This window comes from Mus musculus, chromosome 5 (genome assembly GCF_000001635.26).
Source record: "Mus musculus strain C57BL/6J chromosome 5, GRCm38.p6 C57BL/6J".
Classification (NCBI taxonomy): domain Eukaryota; kingdom Metazoa; phylum Chordata; class Mammalia; order Rodentia; family Muridae; genus Mus; species Mus musculus.
The window spans coordinates 27,772,700-27,791,933 of NC_000071.6; the positions used below are offsets into that span (position 1 = coordinate 27,772,700).

At 45.9% G+C, this 19,234-nt stretch overlaps 1 protein-coding gene across 5 annotated transcripts in view; it reads right to left on the reverse strand.

Annotated features, from left to right (window-relative positions):
- Paxip1 (PAX interacting (with transcription-activation domain) protein 1) overlaps positions 1-18,973 on the reverse strand; it is a 51,593-nt gene extending 32,620 nt beyond the window's left edge. The window contains exons 1-6 of one of the 5 annotated variants that reach the window (XM_030254708.1): positions 18,500-18,972; positions 15,944-16,078; positions 11,031-11,074; positions 8,723-8,786; positions 7,567-7,573; positions 2,867-2,980 (exon numbers count right to left, since the gene is read on the reverse strand). Coding sequence is in view for 2 of the 5 variants with exons in the window: in NM_018878.3 (NP_061366.2) it covers positions 2,867-2,980; positions 8,723-8,786; positions 11,031-11,074; positions 15,944-16,078; positions 18,500-18,580 (438 nt within the window). In the remaining 3 variants the exon portion in view is untranslated. Of the gene's footprint in view, positions 1-2,866; positions 2,981-7,566; positions 7,574-8,722; positions 8,787-10,981; positions 11,075-15,943; positions 16,079-18,245; positions 18,432-18,499 lie in introns of those variants that run through there. The other 4 variants (NM_018878.3, XM_006535758.4, XM_030254707.1 and 1 more) reach the window with 4 other exon arrangements.
- Positions 18,974-19,234: the final 261 nt, after the last annotated feature.

Genomic DNA, 19,234 nt, shown 5'->3' on the forward strand with positions numbered 1-19,234 from the left:
ATGGATACAGAGCTGTTGATGTGCCTGCCATGCTACCCGGAGAGGAAAAGCCCACTCCTGTACCTGTGAGCTAGAGCTGTAAGAGGCACCACAAGAAGGGGCCTTGACTCAAGTAGGAAGCTTACAAGAGTTGGTTTAAATCAACTTTTATAGGTAACATTTCAAGTACACACAGAGAACTAGAAATCTTTTGGAAAATAATAAAAAAAGAGCTGAAATCTCTATTTATACACATTAATGCTTTTTGCCGAGCTGGCAGTCCAAGACAGTCTTGACACTCACTAAAGGAACTGTGGGCAAGTGCCTTCAGGTCAATGCATTAGGAATGGTCAGAAAGGTGTGGCTGCCCTCTTACCCCCAAGAAGTTAAACATACAGTATGAATACAACTTAAAACCAACACTTAGTGGCAGGGTATGATATTAATATTAAGTGCCAATTTGGCTCCTAGGAGGCAGGCATCTGGGCACCTCTGTAAGAAATTATCTTGATTATAACTAACCCATATGAGAAGACTATTGATAGCGAGCAGGTTGATGCCCAAACAGGATCCTTGACAGTACACTGGGGAGGACAAGCTGAGCAGCGCTGACGTGTGCGTTCAAGTGCTCCTCTCTTCTGACTTGTGCACAGAATGTGAGTAGCTCCCTTGAGCTCCTGCCACTGTGACTTCCCTCCCATGACAAAGTTTCTCCTTTAAGCTGATTTTGCCAGTTTTTTCTTATAGCTACAAAAAAGGTTAGAGAAGACCTGGCAGGAGCAGGATCTGGGAATACCTCACAGGTAGGCTGTGACTAGCATCTGCCTAGTGAGTTGGGCAGACAGACGCAGCAGGTAGTGAGGGCCAAGAAAGTAAGAGGTAAGGCCCTGCCTCTGGGAAGCTTCTTGAAGAATCATAAATAATAAAAGTGTCTCTTTAAAAAACAGTGTGTAAGTACTGTGCAGTCAAGTTACATCCCTTTGCTTCTCTCTGACAGTGCATAGGGCCTAAACTAGCATCCACATCCCTCTTCAGAACCCCCAGCCAGCCACAGCTGCAGTTTATGCTGGGGTGAGGACTGCACCAGCTGGGCAGGGACATGGCAGGCTGGAAGAATGCTTCCATGCCTCAAGAAGGCAAGGCTCTGTAAAATAGTTATTCCTCACTGGCAGAGATTTAACCTCACAGTCTACTCCCAGCTGACTCAAGAGAAATGAAGGAAAGAGGAATGGGATGGGTCCCTTTAGGGCATCAAATACTGGAAATTCAGTAGGTATTTTGTGTAAGCAAATTTTACAGGGGGATTAAAAGATCTGAATTCCTAGCCAGGTATGAGTGATATACACACCTTTAAACCTAGCGCTTGGGAGATAGATGCAGGCAGATCTCTGAGTTCAATGCTAGTGTATGTGGTCTATAAAAGTTCCAGGACAGCCAGGGCTATACAATGAAAAAGCAAAACAAAAAGACTTGAACTCCTTTGCATACAAGTTTTAGGAGGTGGGGATACAGTATGGATCCTTGGTGGATCAGTTATCTTTCACAGGAAAAAAGTTTCTTGAAATAATGAGGCTTAGGCCAGCCAAGGTCACACAGTGAGATCCTGTCTCAAGCAAAGTAACAACTAAGCAAAGGAAAATGGGCAGGGCTGAGATCACAATGGCAAAGGCCACAGCTAACCAGTAAGTTGGTTCCAACTGCTTTGCTCTAAACATATGTACACATCAGGAGAGCAAACAGCATTGCAGTGTCCCAGAAACAGACTCCAAATGCCTTGGTTCCTCACCCGCCCACGAACATCCTCCTATTCTGATATGCACACTAGAATGCTAGGACCTTTGTTTTTGATTTTTTTTCCCTCCACATTGCTGAGGATGGAACCTAGGGCCTCAAGCCTGTGAGGCAAGCACTCACCATAGCCTAGAGCAGACCGTGCTATATCAGCATCAGTAGCAGGGGGTATGAATCTGCCAATCTCCTGACTGCCCAATGTTCTGTGAAAACCCAGATTCCCTGGAAGAACTGCAAATGTGCCTAACCACTGAACCGTCTCTCGTGCTTCCATGTAATTCATGAGTAAGTTAAGTAAATACTTCAAGCTGAAATTCAAAGACTTAATACTTACAAACCCACTGTGACAGCCATCTTGACTGTCAACCTGACTACACCTGGAATGAAGTACAATGCAGAAATAAAAGGCACACCTGTGAAATTATTTTTGGCTTGGTTTGAAGTGGGGGAATCCACTTGAGGTAGAAGACAACATGCCTTTGATCTGGAAGACACACTTTTAATCTGGAAGCCTATATAAGGACATTGAAGCTTTTGCTTTTTGCTTGTTTGTCCTGCCTTGCTCGTGAGGTCATTCCTTCACTGTCATTAGAGCCTATGTCTTTGGAATCAGTCTACTAAAGACCAGCTGAGACATCCAGCCTTGTGGTCAGAGCAACTTCTGGATACTTGGACCTTCTGCTCATGGCCTACCACTGTTGGAGCCTGTAAGTGATGTAATAAGTTCCATGTAACTATTTACCTGTCTACCTATCATCCATCTATCTAACCATCCATCCATTTTCCTATCTATCTATCTATCTATCTATCTATCTACCTACCTACCTACCTATGCATCCATCCATTTTCCTGTCATCCATCCATCCATACATCCATAGACTGATTCATTCTATAAATTCTGCCACTCTACACCCTGACAAATATACCCATCCTACTCATATATTTCCTCTTTTAAATTCGTAATTTATAATCTCCCATCTGTTATGGCAAAAACTAATATAAGCAGCTTCTGTACACAGACTCCAGGCATTGCAAAGAGCTCCCTTGACTCCTGTGCATGGGTGACCTAGGAGGATGGTACATTTGCAGTGCTTACCCCCTTTGGCTCTGGGACAATCAAGTGTGTGCACTTCTTGTTAAGGTTTAGTTGGCAACTGCCCCCGTGGAACGTAACCAAGGCCCACAGGGCACTTCTGTCTTCAGATGACACCTGGCAGAGAATGAGAGACAAAGGCATCACCATACATGCAACTGTGTCTCCATTTCCACTTTATTACATGGTGGTATCCACACAACACACTCATCGCTGGGCTCCCACTGTCAGCTGGCCAGAGGATGCTGGTGAGAGACCTAAGAGCAGCCCACAGCCACCCTGCTGCTCCCAGCAGCTTCACAACAGAAGCCGTTTGCCATGAGCATTAGCACCACCCAGTGCTGGGGAAGAGCTTGCCTTGCATATACGAGACCTTGGGCATATACAAGATCCCAAGCACAGCAATTTTTTTTTCAATTCCCATTTATGGTTGGAGAAAATGCTCAGCAATTAGAGCACTCACTGCTCTTCTAGAGAACCAGGGTTCAATTCCCAGCAACAACATGGCTGCTCAAAGCTACCTGTAACTCTAATTCCAGGGGATCCAACACCCTCTTCTGGTCTCCATGGACACTGCACACATGTGGTACAAATATCAAGATATATGCAGACAAAAGACCCAAACAAATAAAAATAAATCTTTTTAAATTCCATCTGCACACCAAGAGCATGAATAGAGGACTATGGTCTATAACAAAAACAACACAAAATTCTAAAAAGGGCAGAAAGATAGTCCACTTTCCATCATTTCTGAAAATATTCAAAGATCAAAGTAATATTTATAGGGGCTGGTGAGATGGCTCAATGGTAAAGCACGTGTTGTGTGAGCTAGATGGCCCAAGTTCAGTTCCTGCCCACATAAAAGCAGGAGAACCAACCTCACACAACTGTACTCTGGCTTCCATGTGAGAGCTTTGATACCTGAACCCCCCACCCAAAAAAAAAAAAAAAGAAAAAAACATAAAAATTTTTATATCATAATTACAAAAAAACTCCTTCAAAATTGGTAGCAAATCTTATGACATGGATAAAGTTACAAGCTAAAATCACAGTGAGTAGAGAGCCAAGGAGAAAGAATGCAAACATTCCATGGCAAAAGCCTGAAGCCAGTAAAGCCACAGCCCTTGTGGCCCTAGAGACGTAAGGCTGCAGCACCGCCTCCCTGCTGCCGATGCTGCAGCCTAACGTGTGCCAGAAACCCTATCACAGGCTCCCCACACTAACTTGACCACGACTGTGACACAGCGCTTGCCACCAACCCTAGTGACACTCATAAAACACTGGCACCTGACACCCCAGTGTTTCAGCCCAGGTCCAACTCCACTGTCAGACACTGGCCTAAGGCAGGACCTCTGGGAAAGGCCAAACTCATTTTTAAAGGGTGAAATTTATTCTGAAAGGCAAAAGGAACACTTAAGCATATCTGACCCCAATGGGAGGGGAGGCCCTTGTTCCTGTGGTAGCATAGGGGGAAGCTAGAGCAGTGAGGTGGGAATGGGCGAGTGGATGGAGGAACGCCCTCACAGAAGCAAAGGGAAGGGGGAGAGGGGAGATAGGATGGGGAGGTGGGCTATGGAGGGGTAACCAGGAAGGGGGATGTCATTTGAAATGTAAATGAATAAAATGAGTAATAAAAAAGAAAGAAAGAAATGTAATGCAGTAATCACTTTAGGATGAATTACATAGGCACATGAATCTTTTCTAGATAAACATATTTAAGTTGAGGTTTATGGATGTTGAAGAAGCCTGAGTTTATCTCTATATTGCTTAAAGTACTGACTAATAAACAGCTGACTTCTTAATGCCAGCATGTGGTCCCCAAGGATCCAACCTTGTGCTGTTGGAATCACATTACTCTGACTACTTGTGAACTTTCCAAAGTCATTTTCAAGTCAGCACCTATTCTATTAGCAGCTTCTTGCAGTACTTGGAGAATGAGGTTTAATTATCTGACACGAGTGCTCCAATGACTCACTCTGCAATCTTTATTTATTTAAGTGAATGTAAACCCTAATCTAGATACAGTCTTCCAACTTGGATGGCCATGTCCAACAGGACCAGCTTCTAATGAGAAACACACCAAGAGAATGGGGTCACTGTCTCTGATAACCCCCTCCTGCCAACTCAGAGCACATCTGGAATTGAGGTACTGCAAACGCCCACACAGCAGCTCAGACCTTTGCAGTTGTGAGGCTTGCCTCCATACCCACACACCAGCTAGTGGTACTGCCTGGTCAAGGGATATGGGAATGTTTTTATTTTCACTTTTATACTTTTCTGTAATTTCCAGATTTTCAAAAGCAATCTCTTTAAATGGGAGAAAATACTTTTTAAAAAGTCATCTTTCTGAAATCACGTTGGCTCCAATGCTTTACTGCCTCCTTCCAGTATCAGGTTAACCCTAGCTCTCCAGCATGGAACCAAGGCAGCTTAGCCTGCCTGGCTCCCATCCTAGACACACATAAATGCCACTGTCAACAAACACACTAAGCCACCTATGAACCAAGCTTCCCTCCTGTTGTCACTCCATGGAACCCCTGGCAAGTGTTCTGATCACAATCCATCAATCTGCTTTCTTGTCACATTGTCCTCCCAATGTAGAATGTGGGTCCCTCTGACCTGCAAAAAACTTGCTTCCTTACTACCAACTAACTGACACTGCTCTCAGCTAGGTGTGGTGGCGCATGCCTGTAACCCCCAGCATCTGAGAATGGGGACAAAAATTCAAGGCTATCTTCAGTGTCTTACTTACTTTCTTCTGCTATGAAGCGATACCATGATCAAGTCGACTTCAGAAAAATATATTTAATTGGGGACTTGCTTACACTTTCAGGGTGGGCCCATGACCATCACGGTAGATAGTAGGGCAGCAGGTAGGCAAGAGTGTAGCTGAGAGCTCACATCTGCTCCAGAAGCACAAGGCAGAAAGACAGTAGACTGGTGTGGGCTTTTGAAACCTCAACACCCATCCCCAGTGACACAACTCCACCAAAAAGGACACACTCCACCTCCTAATCCTTTCCCAACCAAGGAACCCCTGGCAAGCCAAATATTCTAATATATGAGCCTATGGAGGTTATTCTCATTCAAAATACCACACTTAGATACACAGCAAACTTGAGGTTAGCCTGGACTACATGAGATCCTGTCTAAGCAAACAAACAAACAACAACAGAAAGAGTACCCTCTAGTGTCCACCCTCAAGGAAGGCACCCCAGCCAGCTACCACTCCTCACATGATAGGAGCCTGGAGCGGATCTGCCCCCTAAGGACCTAATACAGTCATGAAATGTGGCTGAAATACAACTGTAGCTTTCTCAACCTGAGCGTATCTGACCAGATTCTCCATCAGGCTCAAGGCCTTCTCAGCATGATCCTGAGATCTCAGCCCTCAACAAGCACCAAGGAGATGACTTCTGCAGGCAGGAGCCCTCCTCCCCTCCCCACCTCTCCCTGGAAGACTCCAGAAGGGATTGCAAGCTCTTCCCAACACTCAGACAAGAAGAGACAGAGGCCTCTGGAACAGAGCAGGCCTCTGCTCAGGTGGTTGTGCCTGCCGTGTGTGCACGGGCTCATGCAACTCTTGCTGAAGGGGTGCGGAGCCATGTGGCATCTCCATGCAGGGCAGCTCCTGACCCTGAGGGCAGTTCACCATGTTGTCCCCACACCTGCACTTTGTGTTACAGCACACCACATTCCTCCACGTGTCTGCCTGTATGCAGCCTGTTTACTTCCTGAGGGACGAGTTACATTGCAATTAGCATGTACCCCAAGTTCTTGAGCTGCACACTGTACATGTGTTAATACAGCTTAAAGAAAATTAACATTTTCTAGCAATCATAAAATATTAGTGTTCCCAAGTATAGTAGACACTTGCTAGACAGCCCTCCTCCTTCTTAAAGAAGTGCTTTTGTCAGGAGTGGTGCTGGTATCTCTCAGAGTTCAAGGCCAGCCTGATCTACACAGTGAATTTTGGGACTACACAGATAAACCCCCCATCTCAAAAAAATTAAAAATAAATAAATAAATACCCAAGTGCTTTAATGCCTCCCCCTACCCCAGTGCACACTGGGGTTTTCAACTACGTTCAGTAAGTGACTAGTGTGACAGATATAGAGATCCATGAAGGTCTACTACTTATAAATGTGGTTTTTTTCCTACTCAACTTGCTGGAGGATGTATGATCCTGTCATGATCTTCAGAACGTCACCACCCACCTCTCAGTGCCTGGACAGGCATGCTCTGGCTGTAGCCACACGGTGCTATGCAGAGATGGAGACATGATATTCAGTCTCACTTTCCACTTCTCTGATATTAGTTATAAATCAGAGGTTATACAGCAGATTCTGGCATGGAAAACAGTAGAGGCTGCCTATACCCAGAATCACCAGCATTTACAAGTTTGCACATTAACCAAAAGTTACAGCTATCCTCATGGAAATATGCATTTATATAAGGGGGAGGGACCCACAACACTAAAAAATAAAGTGAAATTTAAAAAAAAAATTAAAGAGAAAATAAAGGTTAAAGAAAATTTTACAAATCTCAACAAATTCCTAATCAAAAAATTAACAGTATGTGCAACTTTAACAATCTGCATCAAACCGATAGAGCAGAACACAAATAAAGCCTTTACAATTCCACAGAATGTCTAGAATTGACAAGACAGAAAAGATTAAGTAACTCCAGATAAACTTACTTACTCATTGCCTGGACAAAGGAGGGGTCCCTCAGATTGGCAACATCATGTGGTAAAGGTTAAGTCTAGCCAACAACCTAACAATGGCAACCCAACAATCCCTGTTTCCCAATCTGGGCAAGGCTGAGGAGAAAGGGGGGGCAAAGGCCAAGCCCCCTCCAGCTCACAAGCACCCTGCTCTGCTCCTCTCTTGGAGGCCTGAAGAGAGGGAGGAAGGGCAGCTCCTCAGGCCTGCCATTAGAGGTCCCAGTGATGACCAGTGGGACCTACTGCCATGACCCTCCGCGTGGGGCTGGGGCACTCACCACTGCACCTTCTCCCTAACTCACTCATGTTAGCACACTTGTCTAAGGAGTGCCACCCTCATTTGTGTCAGCTGTGTTACAGCTTGGGCTGGGGTTAGGAGAACAGGATGCAACTACTAAGGGTGTACTTTAAAACAAAGCCCACTGTTTAAGGACCCAAAATTAACCACCATTGACATTCAGTTCCTCCTTTTCCCATTTTCCCTGGTTCACCATGTCTCAACTTTACATACTTGTGTAAAACATAAACTACCTAACTACTGTGTAAGTGTATGAGACAGGGCCTTCAGCACCTCCCTGTCACCATGTGTTTCTGATAATGTGCATGGCCATCCTCATTCCAAGCTTCTCAACACTTGGAGCACTGCAGTCCCCAATACTGCTAAATCTTTCAGACAGTTACACTGTCTTTGCCTGCATTGTCACCAGGACTGAATACATTGTTACAAGCATAATAAGCAAAACCTCTTACCTTATTACTAAAATGTTCATCTGACTAAAAACTACAGCTAATGGCTTGATGAGCTAATATAAACGAATTCACTCCTTGGAGTTATCTGCTAAGGTTTTTATTACCTTTTTCTTATTCATCTATATTAGAAATCCTTAGACTAAGTCTGAGTGAATTTTCTCATCTTCTAATTTCATTTAAAGTATTAAAGCTTTAAATATCTGCTATTTCTTTAAATTACATATGTATGTATATTTTATAGTTAGACAATGGTAAGTGTGCTGGAAGTTGATTATCAAATAGAGTCAGTTTAGCACAAGGATTCTAGGGAACTCATTAACAAATAGGCCATAGGTCCAAGCTCATGAGCGCTCAGAACCATCATAGACAATAACCATGCTTACCTGAGAAAGGCAGGCAGTGAGTCCAAAAAAAATCTGACAGGACTCTGGAGAGAAACCATTGACTCTGTCGGACAGTTATTAAGATTGCAATGAAGTAAGGTGAGCACAGCTGGACCTTCACTAACACAAGCCCTGCCTGTCCAATAGGGCAGGCTCTGCCACTCCCTCCCGCTCGTTCTTAGAAAGTGAGACAGGCTGAAGATGACCAGAGACTGCAGAGCAGATGGAAGCAAAGTGTGAAAGGTAGTGAGTAAGTTTCAGTAAAGGACATCGCAATATCGAGTCTCTACTCACATCCTAACTGAGATGGACAGTGTGTTCACAGGGAAGTTCCTGACTGCTACCTAACTACACACCACAGACAGATATATGGGGACAGAGACGCGGACACACACCCTAGAAAGCAATGTGCAGATGATGTCAGAATGCAGCACCAAGGCTGTGCTATTCTGACAAAGGGCTTCTTCCTAGCCAGAAGAGCCTGTGTGCTCTGACCTCGGGCAGGACAACTCAGGGCCCCAGAATTCCTTAAAAAAGAAAACAAAAAAACAAAACAAAACAAAAAAAACAAAAAAAAAACAACTCAAGATCTTTCCTAGTTCTAAGGTTGACTAGAACATTCATCTGAGTTCCTTTTGTGATCTACCACCCTTTAGGCGCTGATAGAGCAGGTCTCCCAGAGACACGGAATCGTCAAAACACTGGAGAGACTAGAGTTCAAAACAAGTGGAAAGAACCTGAGATAAGTGAGTTATAAATAAACTCAATAGTCACTGGTTAGACTTCCCTCACAGGTACACTGACAAATCCTAAACACGGGCTATCCCTGCCTATAATGGATGGAGAATCTAGCACTTAGCCCGAGGCCCTTTCACCTTGACATCTAACTTCAAGGCTTCTCTCCTAAAGAGGGGGTGGGGGAGAGACCAACAAATCCCAGGTTGACTATCATCCAGTCTTGGGCCTTTGTTCTGTTGCTATAGGCTTCTTTATGGACAGATAGTCAAGAGCTCAATCAACCTACAGCTTCCTAAGGAAGCCTGGTATAGAGAAAGAGTCCAGAAAAGACACCAGGGATAGAACCCTTGACTCCATCTTAGAAAGGTCCACCTTCCCAGGGTTGGTTTGCTTGTCTGTTTGAAACCTATGCTTATAAAGAAAGAATGAATGAGCATTTCGGAACCAGAACTACATCCTCTAAGAAGAGCTGCTGAGAGGAAGGCTTAAGCATCTAAGGCCCTTGGGAATGTCTCATTTGTATCTGAGTTGAGTCCCTCTGCTCAGTCTTGAAAGATGGATGTGCATTCAAGAGCTGCCAGGCACAGCTGTATATCAAAGCAGCTGAATGATGGTACCCATCCCAAACCCCGGCCTCAACTTCAGCATTGGTACGAGATGGCAGAAGTAATTTCCTAAGCCAGGCTCTGCTAGGACAGCCTCTCCAGTTAAGCTTCATACCAACAGTGAAGCAGAAGCCAGTAAGCCTCCAGCAAGACAGCAATGGTGAGGAGTGGCCCAGTTGGGACACAACACAGGACCCTGAGCATGAAAATATGACATGGTGGACACAGGTAAGGAGGAGGCTACACAGTGCAGAGTGAGTTTGCTTTTGGTTTGTTTTGAGACAGGGTCTCATACAGCCCAGGGTAGCCTTGAACTCTCTCTTATGAAGCCAAGGATAAGCTTCAACTATTGATCTTCTTGCTTCTACCTCCCAAGTGTTCGGATTATGAGCATGCGCCAATATGCCCAATTCATACAGTGCTGGGGACTGAGCCCAGGACCCAAAATTAAGATAGCCTTCTATAACTGAGCTGCAACCCCTAGTCCCAGAATAAGGTCTTCATCACTCTATTTTCACACCAGAGCAAGTGCTGGGTAGGAAGTGTAAAATAATAAACTTTCCATGCATCTAACTGAAAAGACAAACACATGCCTTCAAACTCAGAACTTCCTCCTCATGTTCTAGGAGTTATTCGTACTTCCTCACCTGATTTAGAATTCTAAAACTAATCTTTGTCTAAACAGACATAAGACTGAGAAGAGCTGCAACCCAGGGTCCTCGCCACAACTGCTAGTCACAGCTTTTTGACGCAGGTAATGACGAGGACCAGGTACATACCATTTCATACAGGATAGGAAAGAGCAGGGGCAGAGGTGCAGAGGAAAGGGCTGGCCTCACTCATGAGCCCACCAACTCACTGTATCTTAAACCCAAGCTTTCCCTCAGACCCCCAACTCATGAGCCCACTAACTCACTGTTTCTTAAACCCACAGCTATCCCCGTCCTTATCGCACAAAAGGATACGGCAGGAGAGCGCCACATTGCACGGACAGAGTCACCCAGGAAGGCTGAAAAAGAAGAATTACACAAATCAAAAAACATTCACAATCTGTGACCAGAATGACATGACCTCACTAGTAGTTGCTTTTGGAAATTAAAAGGCTCTGTTGTGACCTACTACAGACACCCGCCTGTAAGCATGAGGACCAGGTAGCAGCAACCAAAGGTCATGTGCCCAAGCCACAAGCCCAGCCAGGCCCAGAGTGAAGCAGCCACTGCATTCCTTATGATTTTGACAGACGTGTAAGTTTAGGTCCACACTCTTACTGCTGCTCACCCCACCCACCTAGAAAAGAAATAAACAAAATCCCCAAGATTTTGGTTTTATGTAACAGCAAGAATACACAATATGTGCAAACCACTTAAAAACAAAACCTCTTCTAATCTTACAAATTCCAAACTTGTGTTCATTACAAGGTAGACTTAACAGCTACCTATGTGTACTTTATATTCTTGGAAAATTAGCTCAGCTTATAATTCTAATCGAATTTTTAAAATTAGGACAACTGGAGCTGGAGAGATGGTTCAATATTAAAATCACAGGCTTTTCTTCCAGAGAACTGAGCTTCAATTCCAAACACCCATTTGGTAGCTCATAACTCCAGTTCCGGGGGATCTGACACCCTCACACAGACATGGCAAGCAAAACATTACTGCACATTTAAAAAAATATAAAAATAAATTAATAAAAAATTATTCCACTTGTTACTATTCTAATAACTCTATTTCAAGAAACAACAATCTGAAAGTTTATTAAGGACCCCACTTAGCCAACTGACTTCCAGAAACCTGAACAAATGAAAACATGTATACTCAATTTCTCACTACTGAGATAGCAACATAGTCAGCAAAATACATTTTAATACATCTATGTATTAAAATACATCTATGCAGAGATGGTGCAAGAAGATGGACAGACAGTGAACAGGGAGAGTGCAGTCTCTGCTCTCATGCTGATCAGTAAGACAGACACTATGGTCAAATCTACCTTACAGCCTTCAGACCCAGAGTGTGTCCCATATGGCATTTTTCAAGTGATATGTGTAACTGTTTCTTTTTTTTGGTTTGAAATAGGGTCTGAGTTACCCTATGCTAGACTCAAACTTGATATATAGCCAAGGCTGGCCTTGAATTTGTACCATACTAGAATCCCATGCCTGGCTAAAGCATGTTCTGTATGACAAGGTTAGTAACTCTCACAGAATGAAGACTGCCTCTATCTAGGATGTCAGCAAAGGCATGAACGGATTTGCCTGATACGCTGTCAAAAAGCCCTTTTCCACTTTCTTGCTTTACCCAACACTGCTCCCTACTTTTGATAATCCTGATAACTTCAATGAAATCTAGGTACTGAGCCAACATCAATAACCTGTACTGGACCAGGCATGGTGGTACAAATCTGTATCCCCTATGATAGATTCAGCAAAGCAAGAGGAAAACACTTAGATCACATATCAATACCAAGCTATGCGGCTGGCTGTATTCAGAATACACTCTCATGGTCAAACTTTCTTCTCACAAGGGACAGCTAGAAAAGCATAGGAACCTGTGAAGCTCTAATAGATTACAACAGTATTGTCAGCTGTCATGTAGTCTGCACAGGGCTGTCACAGCTTCCACGATGTGCTGTGAAATGTTTGGACTGGGTGACAGTGGTGACACTTTTCTTCTCTTCACTGCAAAGAGGCCATGGGAACCCCCAAAGAACTCTCAGGCAGCTTTAGAAAGCAGCAGTTTGGAAATATACTTCTTTACATCACATCCACCCAGCTTCACAGCCCTACATAACCTTCACAAAGGATGGGTAGGGTTCCCCTGAGTAGGGTCCCCCAACTGAAAGACCACTTCCAAATCCATTCCAAGCAGAGGAGGGCAACCTCTCCAGGCATCAGAGGAATGCAAAGCTAGGGGCATATTGGTAAAGCAGAATGCAAACAGGTTAGAAGGCTCAGCTGTTAGGAGCTCTCTTCTGGCTTCCATAGGAGCCAGGAACATACGTGGAATACAGACATACACGAAGGCAAAACTCTCATATACATAATAAAATAATTTTTTTAAAAAGTTAAGGTGGGAATCTCTTGTTTCACTGGAGACTCAGTTGTGTCATGTGCTGTTCTGAAAGCTATCACATGAAAGGATTTTTTTTTTCGCTAAAGCAGACTCGTGAGAGAATGTTTTGCTGAGAACAGACACATGGTGTTTTTCTGGGAGCTGTCTGATGAAAGGCATGTGATGCTTTGCTAGAGTATAAGTATAACCCAACAGACAGCGGACAATACTCTAGCACTGGTTTGCCTCGTTTTCTTCTCTGATCCCCACTTATTTTGACTTTGTAGAGAGAAACACACCAAAGAACTGGTGATATTCTGGCTGCTTCTTGACAATTAGCAAAGCCATGCAGTTTCTTCCAGATCGCGCCACTGCTGTTGATTTGTGTTTGGTGTTTTGCTAGTGGACTGGACTGCTGACAAGGAAGATTGAAATGGCCCCAAAGAATTATTTCTAAACAGGTCCACGCCCCCCTTGTCCTATTAGCCATCTCCCTCCCCAACCAAGGTCGATGGGCTATAAGGGATGTTGAAGGGTTAAAGAACCATGACTAAAGTAGGGTTTGAAAAATCTAAGCCTACATTAATACTAAGGTTGGTGGATGAATTAAGAATGGCCTTTATATTTGAATGTTTAGTCATCAGGAAATGGCACAATTTGAGAAGGACTGGGGGTGTGGCCTTGTTGAAGAAAATGTGTGGCCTTGAGGTTTTACTGGGATTTTTTTCTTAGTTGTTTTGAGACAAGGTTTCTCTGTGTAGCCCTGGCTGTTCTAGAACTCACTCTATAGACCCCGCTGGCCTCAAACTCAGATATCTGCCTGTCTCTGCCTCCCAGGTGCTGGGAGTAAAAGTGTGTGCCACCAGCTTGGCAAGCTTTGAGGTTTTAAAAGCCCAAGCCAACCAAGTACTCTCTCTTTCTTCCTCTCCCTCCCTCCCTTTCTAGTTGCAGTCTGGATGCTGGCACTATCATGATTATTGGAGCATCTGCTGTCTCAGTGATGTGTAAAGACTGATTGATTTTAATAAAGTGCTGATCAACCAATAGCTGGGCAGAAGAGAATAGAGTATGACTTCCAATCCCAGTCAGGGGGTTAAGAGAGAGAGAGAGAGAGACCAGAATCACCCCCCCACACACACACACACACACAGAAACTGAGACCAGGGACAGACAGACAGACAGACAGACGACAGAGAGAGAGACTGAGACCAGACACACACACGGGGTGGGGGGGGGGGGTCAGAGAGACAGAGATTGATTGATTGACATTTTGATTGATTGATATGGCCATAAGAGATCACCATGAGAGTATGAATGGAACAGGAGAAGCCAGATGACAGGTAATGGGCACATGGCTGGGTAGTAGGCTGCCTTAGGATTATAATAGATGAGTATCTGCCCAGCTATAGTGTCAGAAGTCTTTTAATAAAAATACCAGATCTCTATGTAATTATTTCAGAGCAAGGGTGGTCAAAGAAAAGCCACAAAGACATATATATATATAATTTATTGCAAGACAACCTTGGGGTCAAATGTGATTAAAATCTATCATTATACTTAGTATGGCAACAGTGACCTAGGCCCCAAAACACATTTATAAGGTAAACCTTTCACTCTAAATCTGTATTGGACGTGTAATCATTTTAACAATGGCTAACAAAAAGCAAGCTCACAGGAAGAGAAGGCTGAGATGCAAACTGAAGGAAAAGCCTTTGCTGGCTTATAGCCAATTTTAGCTTTAGCAAGCAGCAGTAGGTGAAGTGCCCAGGAGCCATGCTGGGCACCAGTCTTCAGAGACATAGTGGGCCTGAGCTGGCAGCACCAAAACACATGTGCTGGTATGCAAATGTGACCACCATATTTACTGCTACAAAGGAACTGTCCTCGATGGTGTACTCTGTGACTCCTGAGGCAGACCACCTGTCAGGTTCATTTTTAAAAGGTCAACACTGTAAGACTGCAAATTTTTTCAGACCCCAGAAACTAGGAAAACCATATCCAACAGCCAGACAGCCCTCAACACCTATTCTGACTAGGTCACCTCACTCCTAACTGCTACTGTAGAGCCTTGGTAACCTGAATGCTGGCACTGAACAGTATGAAGAGGGCGGTGGCAGCAGCTAAGGAAACAGAAGGGCTACAGCAACATATGTGTTACATAAAGTCCCCACAAAAGCTGAACAAACTGTTCACCAGCTGAAGCCCTGTATTCTAGAACCAAGTACTCACAAGTCAGACAAAGAACAATCCAGATGGCCAACAGGAGAACAGGTAGCACAGTGACCCTTACCATGGGAGATGAGGGCAGTTAGCAGGGCAGGGGCCTCTCCCCTCATCTATACAGCCGAAGATCAGGACCACTGGTCATCAGAAAAGGGTAGCTACCTCTACAAGGCTTCTGGGACCAAATATGTAAACTGCATATCTGACAAGGCGAGGAAGCCTGGGATAAGTTTCCTGGGCTGAAGAGTTGGCAGGAAATGACAGGGAGGGAGCATTCCCACAATGCCCAGGAATTTCTTTTTTAAAGGATTTATTTATTATTATACATAAGTACACTGTAGCTGATTTCAGACGCACCAGAAGAGGGTGTCAGATCTCATTACAGGTGGTTGTGAGCCACCATGTGGTTGCTGGGATTTGAACTCAGGACCTTTGGAAGAGCAGTCAGTGTTCTTACCCACTGAGCCATCTGGCCAGCAAGTCCCAAAGTGAAGGCAGGTGACTAAAGTTTATGGGCTTTGTTTACCTGATGATATCCTACTTAACACTGGCCTGCAGCAAGCCAGGCAGAAAGCCCTGGTGCAGAGGCTCAGGTTTCTACTTACCTTTACAACGGGCAAGTCAAAGACCTCACGGGCTTCTCCCACCTCTGGGTTGTCCCCATCCTCTGAAATGATGTGTGAGGCCAGGGCATTGTAGGAGACTTCCTTGGCTTTCCCAGCTTTAAGGAGCTGAATAACCTAAGGAAACAACCAACAGGACAATTAATAACAAAGTACTGTTCAAATAAGTTGTTAACTATAATGGAACATTTAATAAAAACATACCCTGTCCTTTTCCTGAGTGGAAAAGTCAATAAAATGCAGCAACCCTGATTCACAGTTGTCACAGAGATGGGGTGGCCAGTTAATAGCCATCTGCATACACCAGACAGACAGCATACACCAGCACCTGCTGAGTTCTATAGAGTACCTGTTCCAGGTATCCAACCCAAAGGCTGAGGACTGGTTCCACTATTGTTAGGAAGTTTCTAGAAGCAGAGACCCACCAGGAGAATCCTAACTTATAGATGTTCATCAAACAAAATATATATACCAAGGTAGGGCCTAGCGGGGGAACTCAGATCCAACCATGGTCAGCAAGTCCCAAAGTTAAGGCAGGCGACTAAAGTTTATGGGCTCTGTTATCCTACTTAACACTGGCCTGCAGCAAGTCATGGTCAGTGTAGTCTTTAGTGCTATGCATAGCAGTCTTTCCTTAAGTCAGGGAAGGATATCGCAAATGAAGATAGCACCACCAGATCTTACAGATGGACATCAACATGGGAGTACTTGTTAAGACACAACTGTGACCACTCTCACTACTGGAAGAGGCAGGTCACTAGAGAAATGTCAGCAGCAAACAGAATGGAATAGAATTAATCACACAGTAACTAGACAAGGTGTAAGCACAGCAGAAAAGCCGAAATGGAAATGCGGGCATCTCTCGGAGGGATTGACTGGAAGCAGAGAGAGGAAGAGGCACTGCTGGGTTTCAGTGTGGGCACACTACTTTTGGTCCTGTGTGATCTGGTGAGAGTCTCTCGGTCACATTGAGAGAGGAATGTGGCTCTCCAGAGATAACCTATTGCAGATGGGAGTCAAAGTTCTGAGAGTCAACGAGGCAGCCACCAGGCATCAGAGGAGAACAACTTGACAGTGGTGTGCAGGCCGGAGTCAAGGAAGAGCTGAAAGCAATGCAGTCTCGAATAGTCTGCAAGCACCATCTCAGAACTGGAGCAGCCGAGGAGGTCTGTACCCACTGCATGGAAAACCGACAGTCCCCAGCCACGAGCTGGCTTCCCTGGACCAAGTAACTTTACCTTCATACACAGACTTCATCCACCGGCTTTAGCCTCGCATCACTCAGAAACATGAACACAGCAAGCCCTCCCTGGCCTCGCCTTCTCAGGTCCCAGGGCTTTCTCTTCATGACAAATTTCCAGAAACAAGTCTGACTGCGCTGTCCATCTTTTCTCTGTATTCGCAAGGACACTCAAACCTCCTCAAACTGCGCATTACTAATTCCATCTCACAGGAGCCACACTGTAACTATGCCCAGTGACCGTCAGGACTCGGGCCAAGTATACACAAATGCCTTTAATGCCTAGCACACGCACTCCACACAAACAACTTCTTGGACTCAATATCCGTTTAACACTCAACACCTCCAGCACCTCCACCTGTTGTATTTGTAGGACTCAGTATTCAAGGGCACTCTTCTACGGCACTCCGTGTACCAGGCCCGATGCCCAGACTGTACTGGGGTGCTCACCACCTGTGAGCTTCCTCAATCTGTATTACAAAACTTAAAGAATGGGTGCCCTGGCTCTAAACCTTTTAAAGAAGGCACTATTTCAGAATACAAGGGCTTACAAGGGGGATTTTTTTAAAGCACTCAGATTTCACACATAGTTGGGCAAACAGCGCAGCTCAATGTGTTCTTGGTTTTAAGTGACATTTAGTCCAAGGCCCTTATAAGAGCAAAAGTCCTAAAACGAAGAACAAGAAAGGGTAAAAGAAGAAATGTGGTGGTAGTAGTGGGGTGATCGGTACTAGAAAAAGTCAGCTACAATCACTGATCACACAACCGAAGACCCAACGGACTTTGGTTACTAGGATACAAGTATGAGTCTCTGGAAAGCCAAGCTCAGTGGCTCTTGGACAATTCCTTCCTTAGGACCCGTTTAGCTTACATTACCAGACACCGAAGGCGACACAACTGTAAGCATAGTTTAGAAAAGAAATGTTTGGGGCACTGTCCTGAAGATACCACGATCACAGCCACTGTCCTGTGGATGGATTCAGACCCACGATCACACGCACGAATCACGGTGACCGTGTAAGCAAGGGTACCTTCCATACCTACCGTACAATCCACCCTAAGGGAAAAATCAGGGGCCGGGAGGACAGGCCCCTTGGCAAGGGACACGCTCAGCAGGGCCCCGGCAAGATGCTCGGCCGGCCGCTGCGCTAGGTCGGTGCTCGCGAGGCCCTTCCCGCGGCCCTTCGCTGCCCGGCGTGCCCCGCGGCTCCGGCCTGGGGTCCTGCAGGGCGCGCGCGCGACGAGGCGGGGGCGTGCGGGGGGAATGGCCCGGCAGAGGGGCCCCGCGCGGGCGGTACCTGCGGGTCGATGTCGCCCACCGCGTAGTACTTGACCTCGCGGAATAGCTCCTCTGGAACTTCGGGCGCCGGCTCCGACATGATCGCGGCGGCGCGGCGGCGCCCGGCCCCGCGTCACCCGGCCCGCCGCGCCCAGCGTCGTAGCTCTGCCTACTGCCCGGCGGCACAGCCCGGCCCGCAGCCGCAGCTGCACTCGGACCCGCGCCCCCGCCCGTCCGAGGCCCGGAGCGCGGGAGCCGTGCGCGCCCTGAGGCACGTACCACCACACCAGCTCGGCAGGGGAGTATGTGGGACCCTCCCGCCTTGCGCGCCGCACAGCGCTCCTTACACCACCGCTTCGGGCATCAGTGCTGATGGTCTACAATAGTTCGTACGGCACATGGCAGCCTTGTCCCGGCCGAGTTTTCACGACCGAGAACCGAGGACACAGAGAGACTATTTCCCTCACATGGCCGCAGTGGACTAGCCAGGGGGCGGGTCCTGGGCGGGACTCCCGTCACCCCGTGCGGCCACCTGACAGCGCATGCGCCAAGGAGGCGGAGCCTCGGCACGGAAGGGGACCTGAACAATCCAGCGTTCGCTCTTCAGCTGTCGCCAGCGCTGCTGTTGGACAGCACGCGATCCGGCCCAGAGTCAGGCAGACCCTGGCTAATGGTTACTTTCCTTCGTCTGCCCCTTCCGCATCTACTGAGGTAGTTGGCGGGGAACTGATCTTCGATGAGGCAGGTTAAGAGC